Source organism: Mus caroli, unplaced genomic scaffold (assembly GCF_978045245.1).
Source record: "Mus caroli unplaced genomic scaffold, Mus_caroli_1 scaffold_8, whole genome shotgun sequence".
Classification (NCBI taxonomy): Eukaryota; Metazoa; Chordata; class Mammalia; order Rodentia; family Muridae; genus Mus; species Mus caroli.
The window spans coordinates 56,327,582-56,342,150 of record NW_028227263.1 but is presented as its reverse complement, the minus strand read 5'-3'; the positions used below and the strand labels follow the sequence as shown (position 1 = coordinate 56,342,150).

The window sequence follows — 14,569 nt, the reverse complement described above, 5'->3', positions numbered from 1 at the left end:
GCAAGCCACCACTCTGACTATACTGCAACCCTCATACATTAATTTCTCTTCAGGACATATTGTGTTTGATGCTGGTAACACAATGGAAAAGATGGTGCTGCTTTATTAAGCTCAGTTTTAGAAGAGGAAGTCACATATACTCCACTAATGTTAATGAAATGTGTTAAGTGCTACAGTTGTGATGAAGGGAAAACACCCTGATAATAACCTCTTGCTCCTGGATTCTGTCTGAGCCCCATACATATAGATGCCAATGACTATAATGCAAGACTTTATTTAAAAAAAAAACGTCATTTAGAGAGAAATTATAAATACTTTGTAGACATAGCTGTTTGCTACTAAGCTCATGCACTCACGCGCACGCGCACGCGCGCGCGCACACGCGCACACACACACACACACACACACACACACACAATGTAATTGAAAATTCTTGGGGCACAATCATCATTCTTCTAACATTGAGTTTTTTTTTCTTTAATCCTCAGTCTCTTCAAGGTAACTAATTTTATTGCCTTAAAGAAAGTTTCTGTGATCCTTACTACTTGGAGTTTTGTAGTGTATTTCCAGAAATATTTACTGCTCCTGTATTCAGTCTTTAAAATTATTTTTCTAGAATAATTTTCTTTAAGTTGCCTTTATTATATTCTAAAAGCTGGAACTTGCATTGATGGAGGTCTTTCTAGTTAGCGCCTTCTTTTAAAAAAGAACTTTGCTTAAAATAACAAAGTAAAGCAGGTAAGAGAATTTGCAGAGATTTCACAGCAGTTTCTCTTTTTTTTTTTTTTTGTGGGGCGGGGAAATGTTACTTCTATATAGAAACAACAATTAGTTAAAAGGGTTGAGAAAGTTTATTAATTAGGATAAATATAGTATCTTGTTATGCAATTGTAGAATTACTTTTTTTTTTGGTTTTTTTCGAGACAGGGTTTCTCTGTATAGCCCTGGCTGTCCTGGAACTTACTCTGTAGACCAGGCTGGCCTGGAACTCAGAAATCCGCCTGCCTCTGCCTCCTGAGTGCTGGGATTAAAGGCGTGCGCCACCACCGCCCAGCTGTAGAATTCTTAATGTTTCTTTTCCTGTTCATTTTGAGAACACTGACAGAAATAGCATACCAACTTTATGCTAACAGACTGGTCCTCTGCCTAGGATTGACAGAACTACCTTAGTTTAACTTTGGTATTTAGAGATTCCTTAGGGCTTCCATTGAGAAAACTGAATTAAGTTCAAAATACTTACCTAGTCATTGAATAGTATACTTCAGATTCTGTGCTGATAATTTGCTTGACACTGGATCTTTATGCAGTTCTGGCTGTCCTGTAGCTTGCTGTAGACCAGACTGGCTTCATATGCATCTGCCTCTGCCTTCTGCATCCTGGGATTAAAGGCATACACCATCACACTGGACTAAATTCTAAGCTCTTAAACAATGGAAGTCACAATGCTACCTTTGCCTCACAGGCTGCTTCCTGTTAAGCTTGTCCTTTTGGCTATTGGACTTAAGTTTCAAAGAGTCTTGTCTAAGTAGTACAGCATTGCTCTGTATGTGTGACTGAGGAGTGCTTGTCATAGTCCCAGAATCACACAGGTACTGGCATAGGTTTTTTGTATATCATCCGGACCCACTGTGCCAAAACTATAGAGGTCAGTACTTTTGTGTCTCTGTATTTGGGCAAATACAGTGTATGTCAGCAAATACACAACTAAAGTATACACTCTTTAGGTATGCATATGAGTCTGTTTCTTCTCTGTGGCTTTTGCTTAACAGTAGGTAACTATTTCTTCCTAGTCAGCTTCTCCTTTGTCATGTTTTTTAATAGTCTCTCATTCTACCTTTTAGTCAACTAATTCTGAATTATTAGGCATGTCCACTTAAGTGTGAGTTAGGGTCTTTACCTTCCTGGGTTGTTTGGTTTGGTTTGGTTTTTTCTTTCCCCTGAGTCATCTGGTTATTTTGTCTTTTAATACCTCAGATAGTCCTTTTCCATCTCAGGTTAGCTCAGTCACTACCCTGTAATGGGCATTGTATATTTTACCTTTTAAAAAAGCTATTTCCCTGTTACTACCCTAAAGTCTGTTTGGTAGATTGTTAAATTTCTCTCCTAAGGTACAAATATGACTCTATAAGTACTGTTTTTGCGTCTGAGACAGGTCTCACATGTAGTTGGGGCTCTCCTTGATCTTCCTGTCTAGCTCAGGCTAGCCTCAAGTAATAAACCTCTTATTCTGGTTACAAGAGTAATTGAGTTACAGGTGTGTGACATCATGCCAGACTTTTAACAAGTATACATTTGAATCTTAATGGAAGTTTTATGAAAATACAGCCTTATGCTCTTGTATGGAATTCCAAGCTTTAAATGTAATGCTTTAGCCGTTATATCGTTGTGATCCCTTACAAAGAGAGGAAGAAAGAGTAAGAAACATTTGACACTTAGGACTAGGGTAGATGGCTTTGGTTTAAGTCTAGTTGCAGCTACCATATTTACTAAATACATCTATTTTCTTGCTATATGATAAAAGGTTCTGCTACTTTACACCAGAATCTCAGAAGCTGTTTTCTTACCACAAGTTACTGTTGGTGAGCATTGTTCCATTTATTTGTATCCCATCCATGAAAAGATCCAAGGTTTTGAGATATGAAGTGCTGTTTAATTGACCACTTGATTTTCCTCCTAGCAACAAACAGAAACCTGAAGTAACAAAGATGTTGTCTTTTTTTTATTAGATATTTTCTTCATTTACATTTCAAGTGCTATCCTTCAAACCCCCTATACCTTCCCCCCACCCTGCTCCCCAACCCACCCACTCCAGCTTCCTGGCCCTGGCATTCCCCTGTACTGGGGCATATGATCTTCGCAATACCAAGGGCCTCTCCTCCCACAGATGGCCAACTAGGCCATCCTCTGCTACATATAAAACTAGAGACACAGCTCTGTGGGGTACTGGTTAGTTCATATGGTTGTTCCCTCCTGTAGGGTTGCAGACCCCTTTAGCTCCTTGGGTGCTTTCTCTAGCTCCTTCATTAGGGGCCCTGTGTTCCATCCAATAGACGACTGTGAGCATCCACTTCGATGTTGTCTTTCAAACAACTCTTCGGAAAGAGATAATTTGCCTAATGGTTATTTTAATACCACTCTTAAAAAGTATATGTTTTTGGTGAAGCTCATATGTGTTAGAAAATTCTTGTTTGCCAGAAGTCTACTGAGTGGCTATTTTTACATGGGAACTTGAGACTTTTGCATTTCAGTTTCGGATGCTACTGATTGGCATTACTTAGCTGCTGTACATACTGTATATGTGAATACTAAATGTCTTTGCTTAAGTTTCTGAAGTTGTTGAAGTTGGTTTAAGTATAGAGGTTTACTTATGGTTATAAGATAAACCATTTGCTGACTGTTCAAAATTTTTTGTACATTCTAAAAAAATTTCCTATGAATTCAGGCTGTGGTATTTATCCTATTTTTTTTTATTATGTTTGTTGTTAAGTATTCGCAATTTAGGACTTGCTTTAAATTGGACAGTTGCTTCTGGCTATGATGATACAAACCTGGTACTTAGGATGCTGAGGCAAGACTGTGAGTTTAAGGTTTCCCTGTCTTTTAAAGTACTTGGGCATCCTTTTTTATAAGTTTTTAAATGTCTTTATCCTTTACAACGATTTAGTTCTAGACATGAATCTGTCACATGGTAGTGAGTCCTGTGACCTCTTTACCTTTCAGAAAGAGCCATGTGTATATAAATAGAAATAATATCTGGTTTCTCAGATTCTAATTCTAGTAACATAGTCGTTGAGAGGATGTATTAATAATAAAAGCAGGAACATTTTGTTTGGTGGTTGAGGTGTCCAGTAACTGTGTAAGGGCAGTGATGCTCACTGTTGTGAGTGTTCTCCATGACATTAAACTCTAGAAAGTCTCATTATTTAGTATGGGGTTTGGGAATTGTTAATAAAATGTTGATGAAGAACTGTAGTGTTTATATTCTCGAGGTAAGTAATTATTAAACATTTTGACATGTATATGTCAACTTCGTTGCAGAGTTTTTGCTTTTAAGAAATAATGTCTCCTGGGTTGGTCATGGTTGACAAATGCCTTTAATTTCAGCACTTGGAGGGCAGAGGAAGGTATATTTCTGGGATTTTCAGGTCAGCCTGATTTACATAGTAAATTCTACACCAGCCAGGGGCACACATACACAGCCACTCACTATATCCTGGATTCAGAGTGGGACAAGAAATAGCCATTGAAATTCTTGTAATTGAAAGTTTTATTTAGAAGTTTGCTTTTGATTAGTTACATGTGGGGAAAAAAGCATTTTCCTTTCAGCATTGCAAGCATTTTAAGTTGCTATTATGTAGAAATTTCACACATAGGAAAAATTACCTTCATGAAGAGAATGACTGGCTGAATTAAGGAAGTGTGGGGAAATACACACAGCAGAGTTCATACAATTTCTTACCTTAGTAATATTTGTGTAATGTTAGTTTGTCATTTGGTTTGGTCTAGTACATAGTCCTATCCCGAATTCATTTTTCTTGTTGTATGTGAAATATTACCTAGGAGCCTCTGGAGTTATCCATTTTCCCCTTTGATTGTTTCTAACCTAACCAGAGTTCTTAAGGGTTTAGATGTCCTTTAACTTGAGATTTGAAAATTGCACATTATGGATTTGGGTTTGTTTTTCAAATTTTTAAGAAGAGCAAATAGTTGAAGCATGCTGATTTAGTATAGCTAAGAGACACCATTTTTGATGGATGGATTTATCCTGCCTTCTTCCCACCCTTTGCCTCATTATGTGCCTCTTCCTCTTTCCTCCCATTCCTCTCTCCCTACTTTTTTATTTTGGGGGATAGGGTGTCACTAGCTCAGACTGGTCTTAACTTCTCTTTGTACCCAGCCTAGACATTGTGGTAGACTCCTGCCTGTGCTTTCTTTTAAGTGTACCTATGCACTCAGCATAGGCCTGTAATTCCCAGTGCTAGGGAGACAGGCAGGAAGTTGCAATTTCAGGGAGGCCCGGGGCCAAATAGGTACACGTGTCTTCAAAAAGGAATGTGAAAGCATATATACCAAAATGAATAGTTTATTTAAGAAATATTAATGACCATTGTATGTGTGGCATTGTTTCAGGCCTCTGAGGAAATAGTGGAGAACAAAACAACTCTGTGCACACAAACTAAGTCTGGAGACAGACAGACAGTAAGATGAGCTAAGTAGTAACCAGCGCACAATGGAGTAGCTAATGATGGCGTAGTTGACCAAGGTACCCTAAGGATTTGTGAATACAAATTGATATTCAAAGATGAGTCTCTGGTACATGTGACATCTCAGCAAAGATCTATAGGAAGAAAGAGAGAATGCAAGTATCTAGGAGAAAGCGTCCAGTTAGAAGGAACAGCACTGTCAGAAACATCTGAGGTAAAACAGTGTTTGGCATTTGTGAAGTGTTGTAAAGGAAGACATTGGGATGACTAAAGTATGTGCAGGGGGAAGCAGAGTGTAAGGGGCACAGTATAATGTAAGTAGTGTCTATGCACATACATTATCAGTATAGTGCAGTACACACGTCCATGCACACCCACTGTGTATATGTGCAGAGTGTAGTTGAACCTGGAATGCATTCTACTGAAAAACTAGGCTTTTTGTTTAACCTTATCTATTTATCTCTGATGGATAAAGAAATGTAGCACCTTTTATGGTGACTAGTAGAACAAAATGATTTGGAAATCAGTTCAGTTTAGAAGAAAGTTCTGTAGTATAGAATTATTATGTAGTAGTTTCAGTGACTTTGTAGATTAGTTTGTAGAAGGGAAATCTTCATTTAAAAACAAAACGTTTTGAATAACGAACTTGAATGGAAAGATTCAGGTATGAAATAACAAACTATACCACACAACATTGCAATAGTGTTCTGTTGGAGGATCAGTAAGATGCAAGAAGAAAGATAGCAGAAGTTCAGCGACTTGTCCCATGCTGTCCGTAAGGACGTTATTTAGGCTAGATCGTGATAGTGTTGCTTTGTAGAGCACTCTTCTGTGAGGTGTTGTGGGGTAGGTGAGGTCCCAAGTCAGCTCTTACCAGAAATAAAGGAACTGATCTGATTAGTGTTTGAACCCTTGACAGTCCTGTTTGTTTCTTTTCTGAGGCGTCTCACAGTATGGCCTCGACTGGCCTTATGTTCACTGTAACACGTGCCAAGTGGCAATTCTCTTGCCCCATTGCTTGGATTACAGCAGGTACTGCTGTGCCCAGTTCAAGGTGGGTGATTTGGAGGTTTAGGAGGCGTGATGAGAAAGCTTTGGTTAATGATATATAGAATGTATTTCTGTACTAACATGTAGAGAGATGTTTGATGGCAGGTTCAGCTTTGGAAGTACATTCCAAAGAGGTTGGGGAAATGGCTCAGTTGGTAAAGTGATTGCTGTACTAGGATGAGGGCCTGAATTTGGATCCCCAGCACTCATGTAAACCACCGGGCATAGGGGCTAGCACCTTTTATCCCAGCCTGTCTCAAAAAACATGGAGAGCAATAGCTAAGAGACACCTGGCATTGATCTCTGGCCTATGTGTATGCGCACGTGTATGTACATTGTACACATATGCTCATATATCCACATGAGTATGTACTCAAATCACATAAAACACCAAACAAAAAAAATTAACGGTATTTTTAGGGAGTGGTTTTCTATACTTCAGAACTTCAGTAATTTTCTCAAGATACCTTCTGGAAGGATAAGAAGAAAAGTCTAGGGCTATAAAGCTAAATGGGAGGTAAGAATTTAGTTGCTTAAAACTAAGAATCAGGTCAGACTAGAAAGATCATGATTCCGAGCCAGCCTGGCTATAGGGACACCCAGTTTTTAAACAAAAAAGTAACAGCTTTGCCCTCTTCAGATTTTATTTGGAATAAAGCAAGCAGCAGACATCCAAGCCAGTAGAACTTTAGGTATAAAGTAGTATGAAGATTCAGAGAGGGTAGATTGGACTCCTTCCTTTTTAAAATTTGCTCTATACATACATCCCCAAGTTAAATTTATTGTTTTGTTACAATTGACTCGAATTTTGAAAGCTTTTGTTATTCTGATGTTGTATGTACTTTTTATTACATTGTTTGGTGCTTTATTCTTAAAGCAGTATTGGCTTGGGTAGCTACTTGTCTAAATTCAGTTGCTTAGCAAATGTTACCGGCTGGATCTACTAAAGCAAGTATTTTAAAGTTTATTGCAAGTATATAACTATTCTTAGTTATATTGTCATTTCTTGTAAGGAGTCAAGGCCAAGTTAGGTTTTCTGAATTTCTATTTAGTCATTTTCAACTAAACAGTAAAAGTGAAAACATTACTAATTTTGTTATAATCATAACTGACATATTTGTATATCATATTTGATATACATGTTGAAAGTAAAAGATGTTATGTCTAGATCTACCTCTCTAGTCTCTAGATTGGATCATAGTTTGGATTTCCTATATTGAATTTACTACTAAAAATTTTAAAGCAGATTGTAAGTAAAACTCGCTAATTTTCTTTTTCTTCTTTTTTTTTTTTCAGTCACACAGTTGTGTGCTAGACTATTTGACTATTTTATAATAACGCCTTTGAGTGTGAACTAAATCAGACTGGAATTTAGGCCAGGCTTGGTGGCACATGCCTTAATCTCAGCACACATTCAGGTGAATTCTCTGTGAATTGGAGGCCAGCCTGGTCTACATAGTGAATTCCAGGATAGCCATAGCTACATAGAGAGATCCTGCTTCAAAATCAAAGAAAGGAAAGCAAGGAAGGGAGGCAGGAAGGAGAGAAAAATCGATAGAGACCCTACCTCAAAATAAATAAGTAAATAAGATTGGAATTTAGATATACTTTTAGCAGTATTAATAACTTTTAATTTGGTAACTTAAATCTGATTTCAGTTTTGTTTGTCAGAATTAGCTAGTGGATCTTCTTTTTTTTTTAAAAAATTTTTTTCTTCCTAAAGATTTATTTATTTATTATATGTAAGTACACTGTAGCTGTCTTCAGACACTCCAGAAGAGGGCGCCAGATCTCATTATGGCTGGTTGTGAGCCACCATGTGGTTGCTGGGATTTGAACTCTGGACCTTCGGAAGAGCAGTTGGGTGCTATTACCCACTGAGCCATCTCACCAGCCCCGCTAGTGGATCTTCTAACCAGTGGGTCTGAGTTAACTAGTAGAATTGAGGGGGACAAGAGTGAGCCATAGTTTACATAAACTAAGATTTCCCCTGTCACAGACTTGTCACTGCTCCTTTCCTCTTAGTACAGACACTCCTACAAGTGGCCGGCCTACTTCCTGCTCAAGCTTCTTTATGTGTAATTTCTTTTGAAAGGGGTATGTGTGTGTGTGTGTGTGTCTGTCTGTCTGTAGGTCCCCCACACCCTCTGGGTCCTGAGTATTGATCTTTGGTCATCAGTCTTGGTAACACGTACCTACTGAGCAATCTTGCCAACCCTCTTGGAAGAGTTTTAAAAGTTTGTCCAAACTATTATTCTACTTACATTTTTTATAGTTATTACTGTTCAAATCTGGCACTAGTAGTAAATTACAACCGAAGAATAAACTAATCTTTCTTTTAAATTACAGACTTAATTCAGTGTACAAATGAGATGAATGTGAACATCCCACAGTTGGCAGACAGTTTGTTTGAAAGAACTACTAACAGTAGTTGGGTGGTGGTCTTCAAATCACTCATTACAACTCATCATTTGATGGTGTATGGAAATGAGGTAAGAATAACTTTTTAAAAAGTTTTATTATTGTGTGGGATGAGTGGTTGGGCTTCAGGGGTCAAATTCAAGTCACCAAGCTTGCAGGCTAAGCATCTTTACACACTGAGACATCTTGCCAGCCCAGGAAAAACTTTGACAAGTATATTGTTGTGATTCCTGATTATTTAACTTGCTTCTCTTCTTGAAACTTTGATGATAACTCACTCCTTCAGCTGAATGTCTATAAAAGGGCAAGTTCAGCCAGTGAAGGCGCTTGCTGCCGAGCCTGAGATCTAAGTTTGATCTTTAGACCCCACATGGTGGAAGAATGGAACTCATTTCTAAAAGTTGCCTTCTGACCTCCAGTATGTGCCATGGTGTGCCATACAAAAACAGAATAAATAGAGTACTCTGCAAGTGCAGATATGACCTGATTATACTTATCTGTGTCCCACTATGCTATATAGTAAAGACAGTTCTTGATTGTAGTTGATAAGTGCTTAATTCATTTAATTATCTTGACTTTAGTATTGTAGTTGATCATTAAGTTGTAATAAATGTCTACTAGTAAAAACTATTACGTTTCTGTGTTTGGTAACTAATGAGAGTGAGGATGAGAGATTGCAATATGCTTAGTGAAATAAGTTCACCAGTGCTTTCCTCCTACTTTCCAATTATGTTTGTAAGATGACAGCACCATAACTTATTGTAAGTTTTTGTTTTCCAGCGTTTCATTCAGTATTTGGCTTCAAGAAACACACTGTTTAACTTAAGCAATTTTTTGGATAAAAGTGGATTGCAAGGTAAAGACAATTTATTCTTTTTCTAGAAAAATCAAGAGTAGCCCCACATAATGATTATTGTAGCATTCAGCTATATAAATATATTGATGCTTCATATCACGGTTCAGTGAGTCTTTTGATTTGAAATTCAGATTGATTTTAAACCTAGCACCCAATCTGAAAGACAGTTATTTGCAAATATGGATTCTGGAACTTGACTGCCTGGACTTGAATTTACTCTTTACCACTTACAGCTATATAGACTTGATCAAGTTTACTTTACCTCTGTGTTGCTGTCTGTAAAATTAGGAATGATGACAGTCCCTGCTCAGTTGTTGTTATGTGGCCTAATGTAGTTAGTAACTAACCCTAATGTGTTCAGAATAATGCCTGCCACATAGGAAACACTAAACAAATACTGCCTTAATTTCTATTGCCGCTTTTTCATTTTGTTTTATTGTAAGAAATATAGTTGACATTATACATTGTAGGGACAAAGTTTAGTCTAGTGGTAATGACATAGCATGTCTGTCGCTGTTTAAATTAACTTTACATGTTTTTTTTAATTGAATATATTCCTTATCTGTGTTACTGTGTTACATAAGAACACTTTACCCAAGTATAGATTGTGAATTGAGCACTCCAATCAAATAACTCCTGTGCTTCTCTTTTTAACAGTTTCCATTTTCACTTTGAATCTTGCCACTTTGAATTGTCATGTTTCGGTTACAGATGTCGTGTTCTTCTGTCTAAATGGGGTCTGTTGTATTTAGTTCCAAAATTAGGCCATTAATATTATAAACTGTCACAGCTGGGAAGGATCACATAAAGGATTGCAAAGCTATTTGGAAACATTAACAGTGAGGTTAAGTCTGGGAAGTATTTCAGTGAAGACCTACTGTGGGGCTTTGAGAAGTGGAAGAGATTACTTAGTTTAAGCACAATTGTACAGATGTCCAAGGTATGAAAGGATATGAAATAGTTAAGGTTGATAGGAAGAATGACTATGAACTTAATGTATACATGGCACATTGGAGAACAGGTAGTTGTACCCCCCCTATAGGCACATCCTTTGTTCCCAGCACTTGGGAGGCAGAAACAGCCAGATATCTGAGTTTGAGGACAGCCAGGCTACACAGAAACCAATAAAGTGTCTGCATATATGTATGTGTGAGGGTCAGATCTTAGAGTTATAGACAGTTGCGATGATCTGCCATGTGGGTACAAGGATTTGAACCTGGGTCCTCTGGAAGAGCGGGTGGTGCTTTTAATTTATGAACCATCTCTCTTCAGCCCCTAAAGTTTTTTTTTGTTTTGTTTTGTTTTTTTTTTACAATAAGATTAAATAATAGTTAACATGTAGTCACTGAGTTTTTGCAAAGTAATTTTTTATCACTGATGGTACTGTGTCTTGTTAGGTAGAGTGTTATCTTATATAAAAACTTTAAGTAAACTAGTCTAGTCAGTAGGGTGGACCTGCTTTATAACTACCTGCTTTATAACTAGTAGCTACCAGTTATACCTGGAAAGAATATTGGAGCATGAAAAGTTAGAGTTATTTTTAAATAAGTTGATTGAGGCTTAAAGAGCTAGGGGTATTTTCCCTTTCAAGATAAGAAAAACTAGTGGGGAACAACGTGAACAAAAACCCAGGAGTGTGTGTATACTTTATAGTATGTTAACAGGTATGAGACTGGGTGGTGGCTGTAATTCCTCTTTTTCCCCCTTATCTCTTTTGTTCTGATTTTTAGTAGGCAGCTGGGTAAGCATTTGCAAACTGATAAGTATTAATGCCAAATCTTAGTTTTATGTGTGTATATATGTGTGTGAGTGTATATGTATGTTAATATTGCCTTTTTATAAAGTGTAAGATCAAGTCAAATCTGCTTGCTGAAGCCAAATTAAAAGAAACCCATTTATATTTCATTGAGGAGCAAAAATTTATAGACCTTTGACCCAGTCAATAGCTAAAATATAAGGTTTCTGGTATCTTAAAAAGTAATACCGACGAGATTTTATGTTGCTGCTGCTGCTGCTGAAACACTGTTAAGAGTAATTTACATTACTTTACAAGGTTTTATTGAAAATATTTAAAAACTTTTGGTTGTGCCTTCAGCATACATATTACTGTTTTATTGGACAGTGCTTTTATATTTCTTTCAAGGTTGGCACATATGAGATACACTTGTCCTAAATATTATGCAGCTACAGGTTTTACAAGTATAACAATAGAAATTTCATTTGATCTGAGGGAATTATGGTTCTATTGTTTATGCTTGAGTTCTGAGATATGCTTCCCCCCCCCCCCCCCCCCCCAATTTTTAACCTAAAACCAGAGTTTCTCTTTAGTCCTGGCTGTCCTGGAATTTACTCTATAGACCAGGGTGACCTTGAAACTCAAGAGATCTGCCTGCCTATGCCTCCCAAGTGTTAGAATTAAAGGTGGTACACACCACCACCTCCTGGTGAGTTCTGAGATTCTGGCTGTGAAGGAAACATTTTTATAACTCCTGAAAAGTAATGAATAGGCACGTGTGTCAGAAGAAGCAAAACAGACTTGTTTTTAGACTCATAGCTGAAATTTTAAGGGGAAAGGTTTTAAAGCTGCATATGATATACCTGACTTTAAAAATTTTGAAGAATTTAGTGTGGAACTTATTAGTTATTTAATTTGTATCACTGAATGTAATTGGGATATCATATTTTTGCTATTAAATAATAAAGTTTTGTAGATAACCTTTGGATTTTAATCATTTATGAAAGCTTTCTTTTGCAGGATATGATATGTCTACATTTATTAGACGGTATAGTAGATACTTAAATGAAAAGGCAGTTTCATACAGACAAGTTGCATTCGATTTCACAAAAGTGAAGAGAGGGTGAGTTAAGTTTTCATTTCTAATTCAAATATCAATTGGTGTAAAACAGGAATTTTTACCTTGTGAACTACAGAACTTTATTCAGTTTTGCAAACTTTTGTTTGAAGAAATGCCATATATACTTTCTGTAGTAAGATTTTTAAAAGTTAATTTATATTTATAACAACTTTATTGTTATAATTCTCATGATTAAAATTCATTTTTTAAAACTAAGTACTTTTTAGTATGTTTACAAATTTATGCGACATAACCCTACTTATGCTTTCATTTCCTATAATCTCTTCCTTTAGCCCCAATATCTGTCCTGTACTTACTCAGTTAATTATGTTTATCTTCTGGTTACTTTGAAATTCTATATGAGTTTTAGGATCAACATATCAGTTTTGGTAGAAAGACAGCCAAGAATTTTAGTTAGTTTGTTTGGTTACAGACAGAATGTAACTCATGTTTCCCTGGCTGATCTTGAATTCTCAAGAGATCTGTCTGCCTACTGAGGCCTAGCCTGGCTTTCTAATAAACATAGGATATCTCTCCCTCCTGAAGAAAAGGTTCCATCATAGTAGAGGTATTGAATGAGAAAGTATGGATGCAACAGGCACTTTAATTGCATTGTGTGGCAGTTTGATGGTTGTCTTAAATATGCCAAAGGTGCCACCAATATGCATCATGGTTTTCCCATTGCTGCCTGTCACCAGCTCTGGAAAAGGTGCTGAAGAACATCGTGGCTTCCTTCAGTGCTCACAGTGCAGCTCATGACAGAGCCCAACTTGGTGTAGTTTAAGTGGCTAGGCTGTGATGCCTGTTAGTGATCCACCTATGTTGCTCCCCGGCTCTCCCCCCAACCCCCATAGCAAAACCTAGGCAAAGCTAGACAGAAACCAAAGGGTACTTGTGGCACAGGGGAAAGCATGGGCTCACTTTCAGAGCACTTATTCAGGAGCGTAGCGCTGAGTACTGCAGGCCCTTTGGATCATAGGCCCTCCCATTGGGAACATGGAGCCATATGGAGGTAGACAGCTTTGGGCGTGACTTTAGCTCCAAGGCCAGGGCCCATAGTTTCAACATATTTTTTCAAAAATTATTTATCATCATGTGTGCATGGAGAGGTGGGAGCACATGTGTGGAGATCAGAAGACAGTTTCAAGGAATTGGGTCTCTTTTTCTACCCTTATGTGTGTGCTGGGGATTGAAATAAGGTAACCTTTCCCAGACATCATGCATATAAAGGGTGAGTTTAATTTTATTGCATTCTGAGTACTGATCATCTTAGCACAAGAACTAATCACACAGATAATGTGACCAGTACTTTGATCTCTGTAGTGTCTTCTGCAGCCTTTTTTCCGCAGGCTGAATTATGATAGCTCAGGAAAGAGCCAAAGGAGCAGTAAGTGTGTGCCATGTGCAGACAGACATTCCTGGTGAATGCCCTTCCAGGAAACTGCCCTGCAGCTTCCACATCTTAGAGATCTAGACACTTGCTGTGTGTGGGCTTCAACTTGCTCTTTAAATTATAAAATAGTTCCTGAAGTAGTTTTTGAGACAGGCTTTCTCTGGGTAGCCTTGGGTGTCCTGGAACTCACTCTGTCAACCAGACTGGCCTTAAACCCAGAGATCTGCCTGCCTCTGCCCACTGTGCCACCAGCTGGCCTGCAGTGGAAATCTTAAAAATGTAGACATATACAAGGTGAATAAAAAATGAAATAAAGTCTTTTTCTATAAACTTTCTTTTAATCATGGAGAGTTGATGGTTTTACCAAACTAACTTCTATAGATTTCATGTTACATATGTAGACAGTCTGTAGAAGATTGCAGTAGAGAGGTTCGTATCAGCAGTCTACTTTCTTACTTCCCTGTTCAATAAACTGTTTTCTATGTGGACTATTCCTGAATCATTTTGAGAGTTAATGATCTGAGAGTATGGGATGGTAGGCTAGGTCACAGAAGTAGAGGGAGGTTTGAAGGTGCTTTGCAGTTCTGTAGAAAAGACTAAGGATTTGAGGGAATCTTTACTACCTATGTGAAGTAGATAATCATGAATTTATGTGTCTGCCAGCGTGTGTAGTATAGTATTTAAAAACCAAAGGATTTATTGTACATAAAAGACTAATACTGACTCATTGACTGTATCCCTTGTGTGGGTTTTTTAAAAATTTGTACATGTATGGATGTGAGTGAATTAT

The 14,569-nt window shown here is 37.5% G+C and overlaps 1 protein-coding gene across 14 annotated transcripts in view; it reads left to right on the top strand.

The window, feature by feature from the left end:
- Positions 1 to 14,569, top strand: part of Picalm (phosphatidylinositol binding clathrin assembly protein) — an 82,358-nt gene that overhangs the window by 21,539 nt on the left and 46,250 nt on the right. For all 14 annotated transcript variants that reach the window (XM_029479506.2, XM_029479502.2, XM_029479510.2 and 11 more), the window contains exons 2-4: positions 8,604 to 8,746; positions 9,456 to 9,531; positions 12,287 to 12,389. In XM_029479506.2, coding sequence (XP_029335366.1) covers positions 8,604 to 8,746; positions 9,456 to 9,531; positions 12,287 to 12,389 — 322 coding nt within the window. The remainder of the gene's footprint in view (positions 1 to 8,603; positions 8,747 to 9,455; positions 9,532 to 12,286; positions 12,390 to 14,569) is intronic.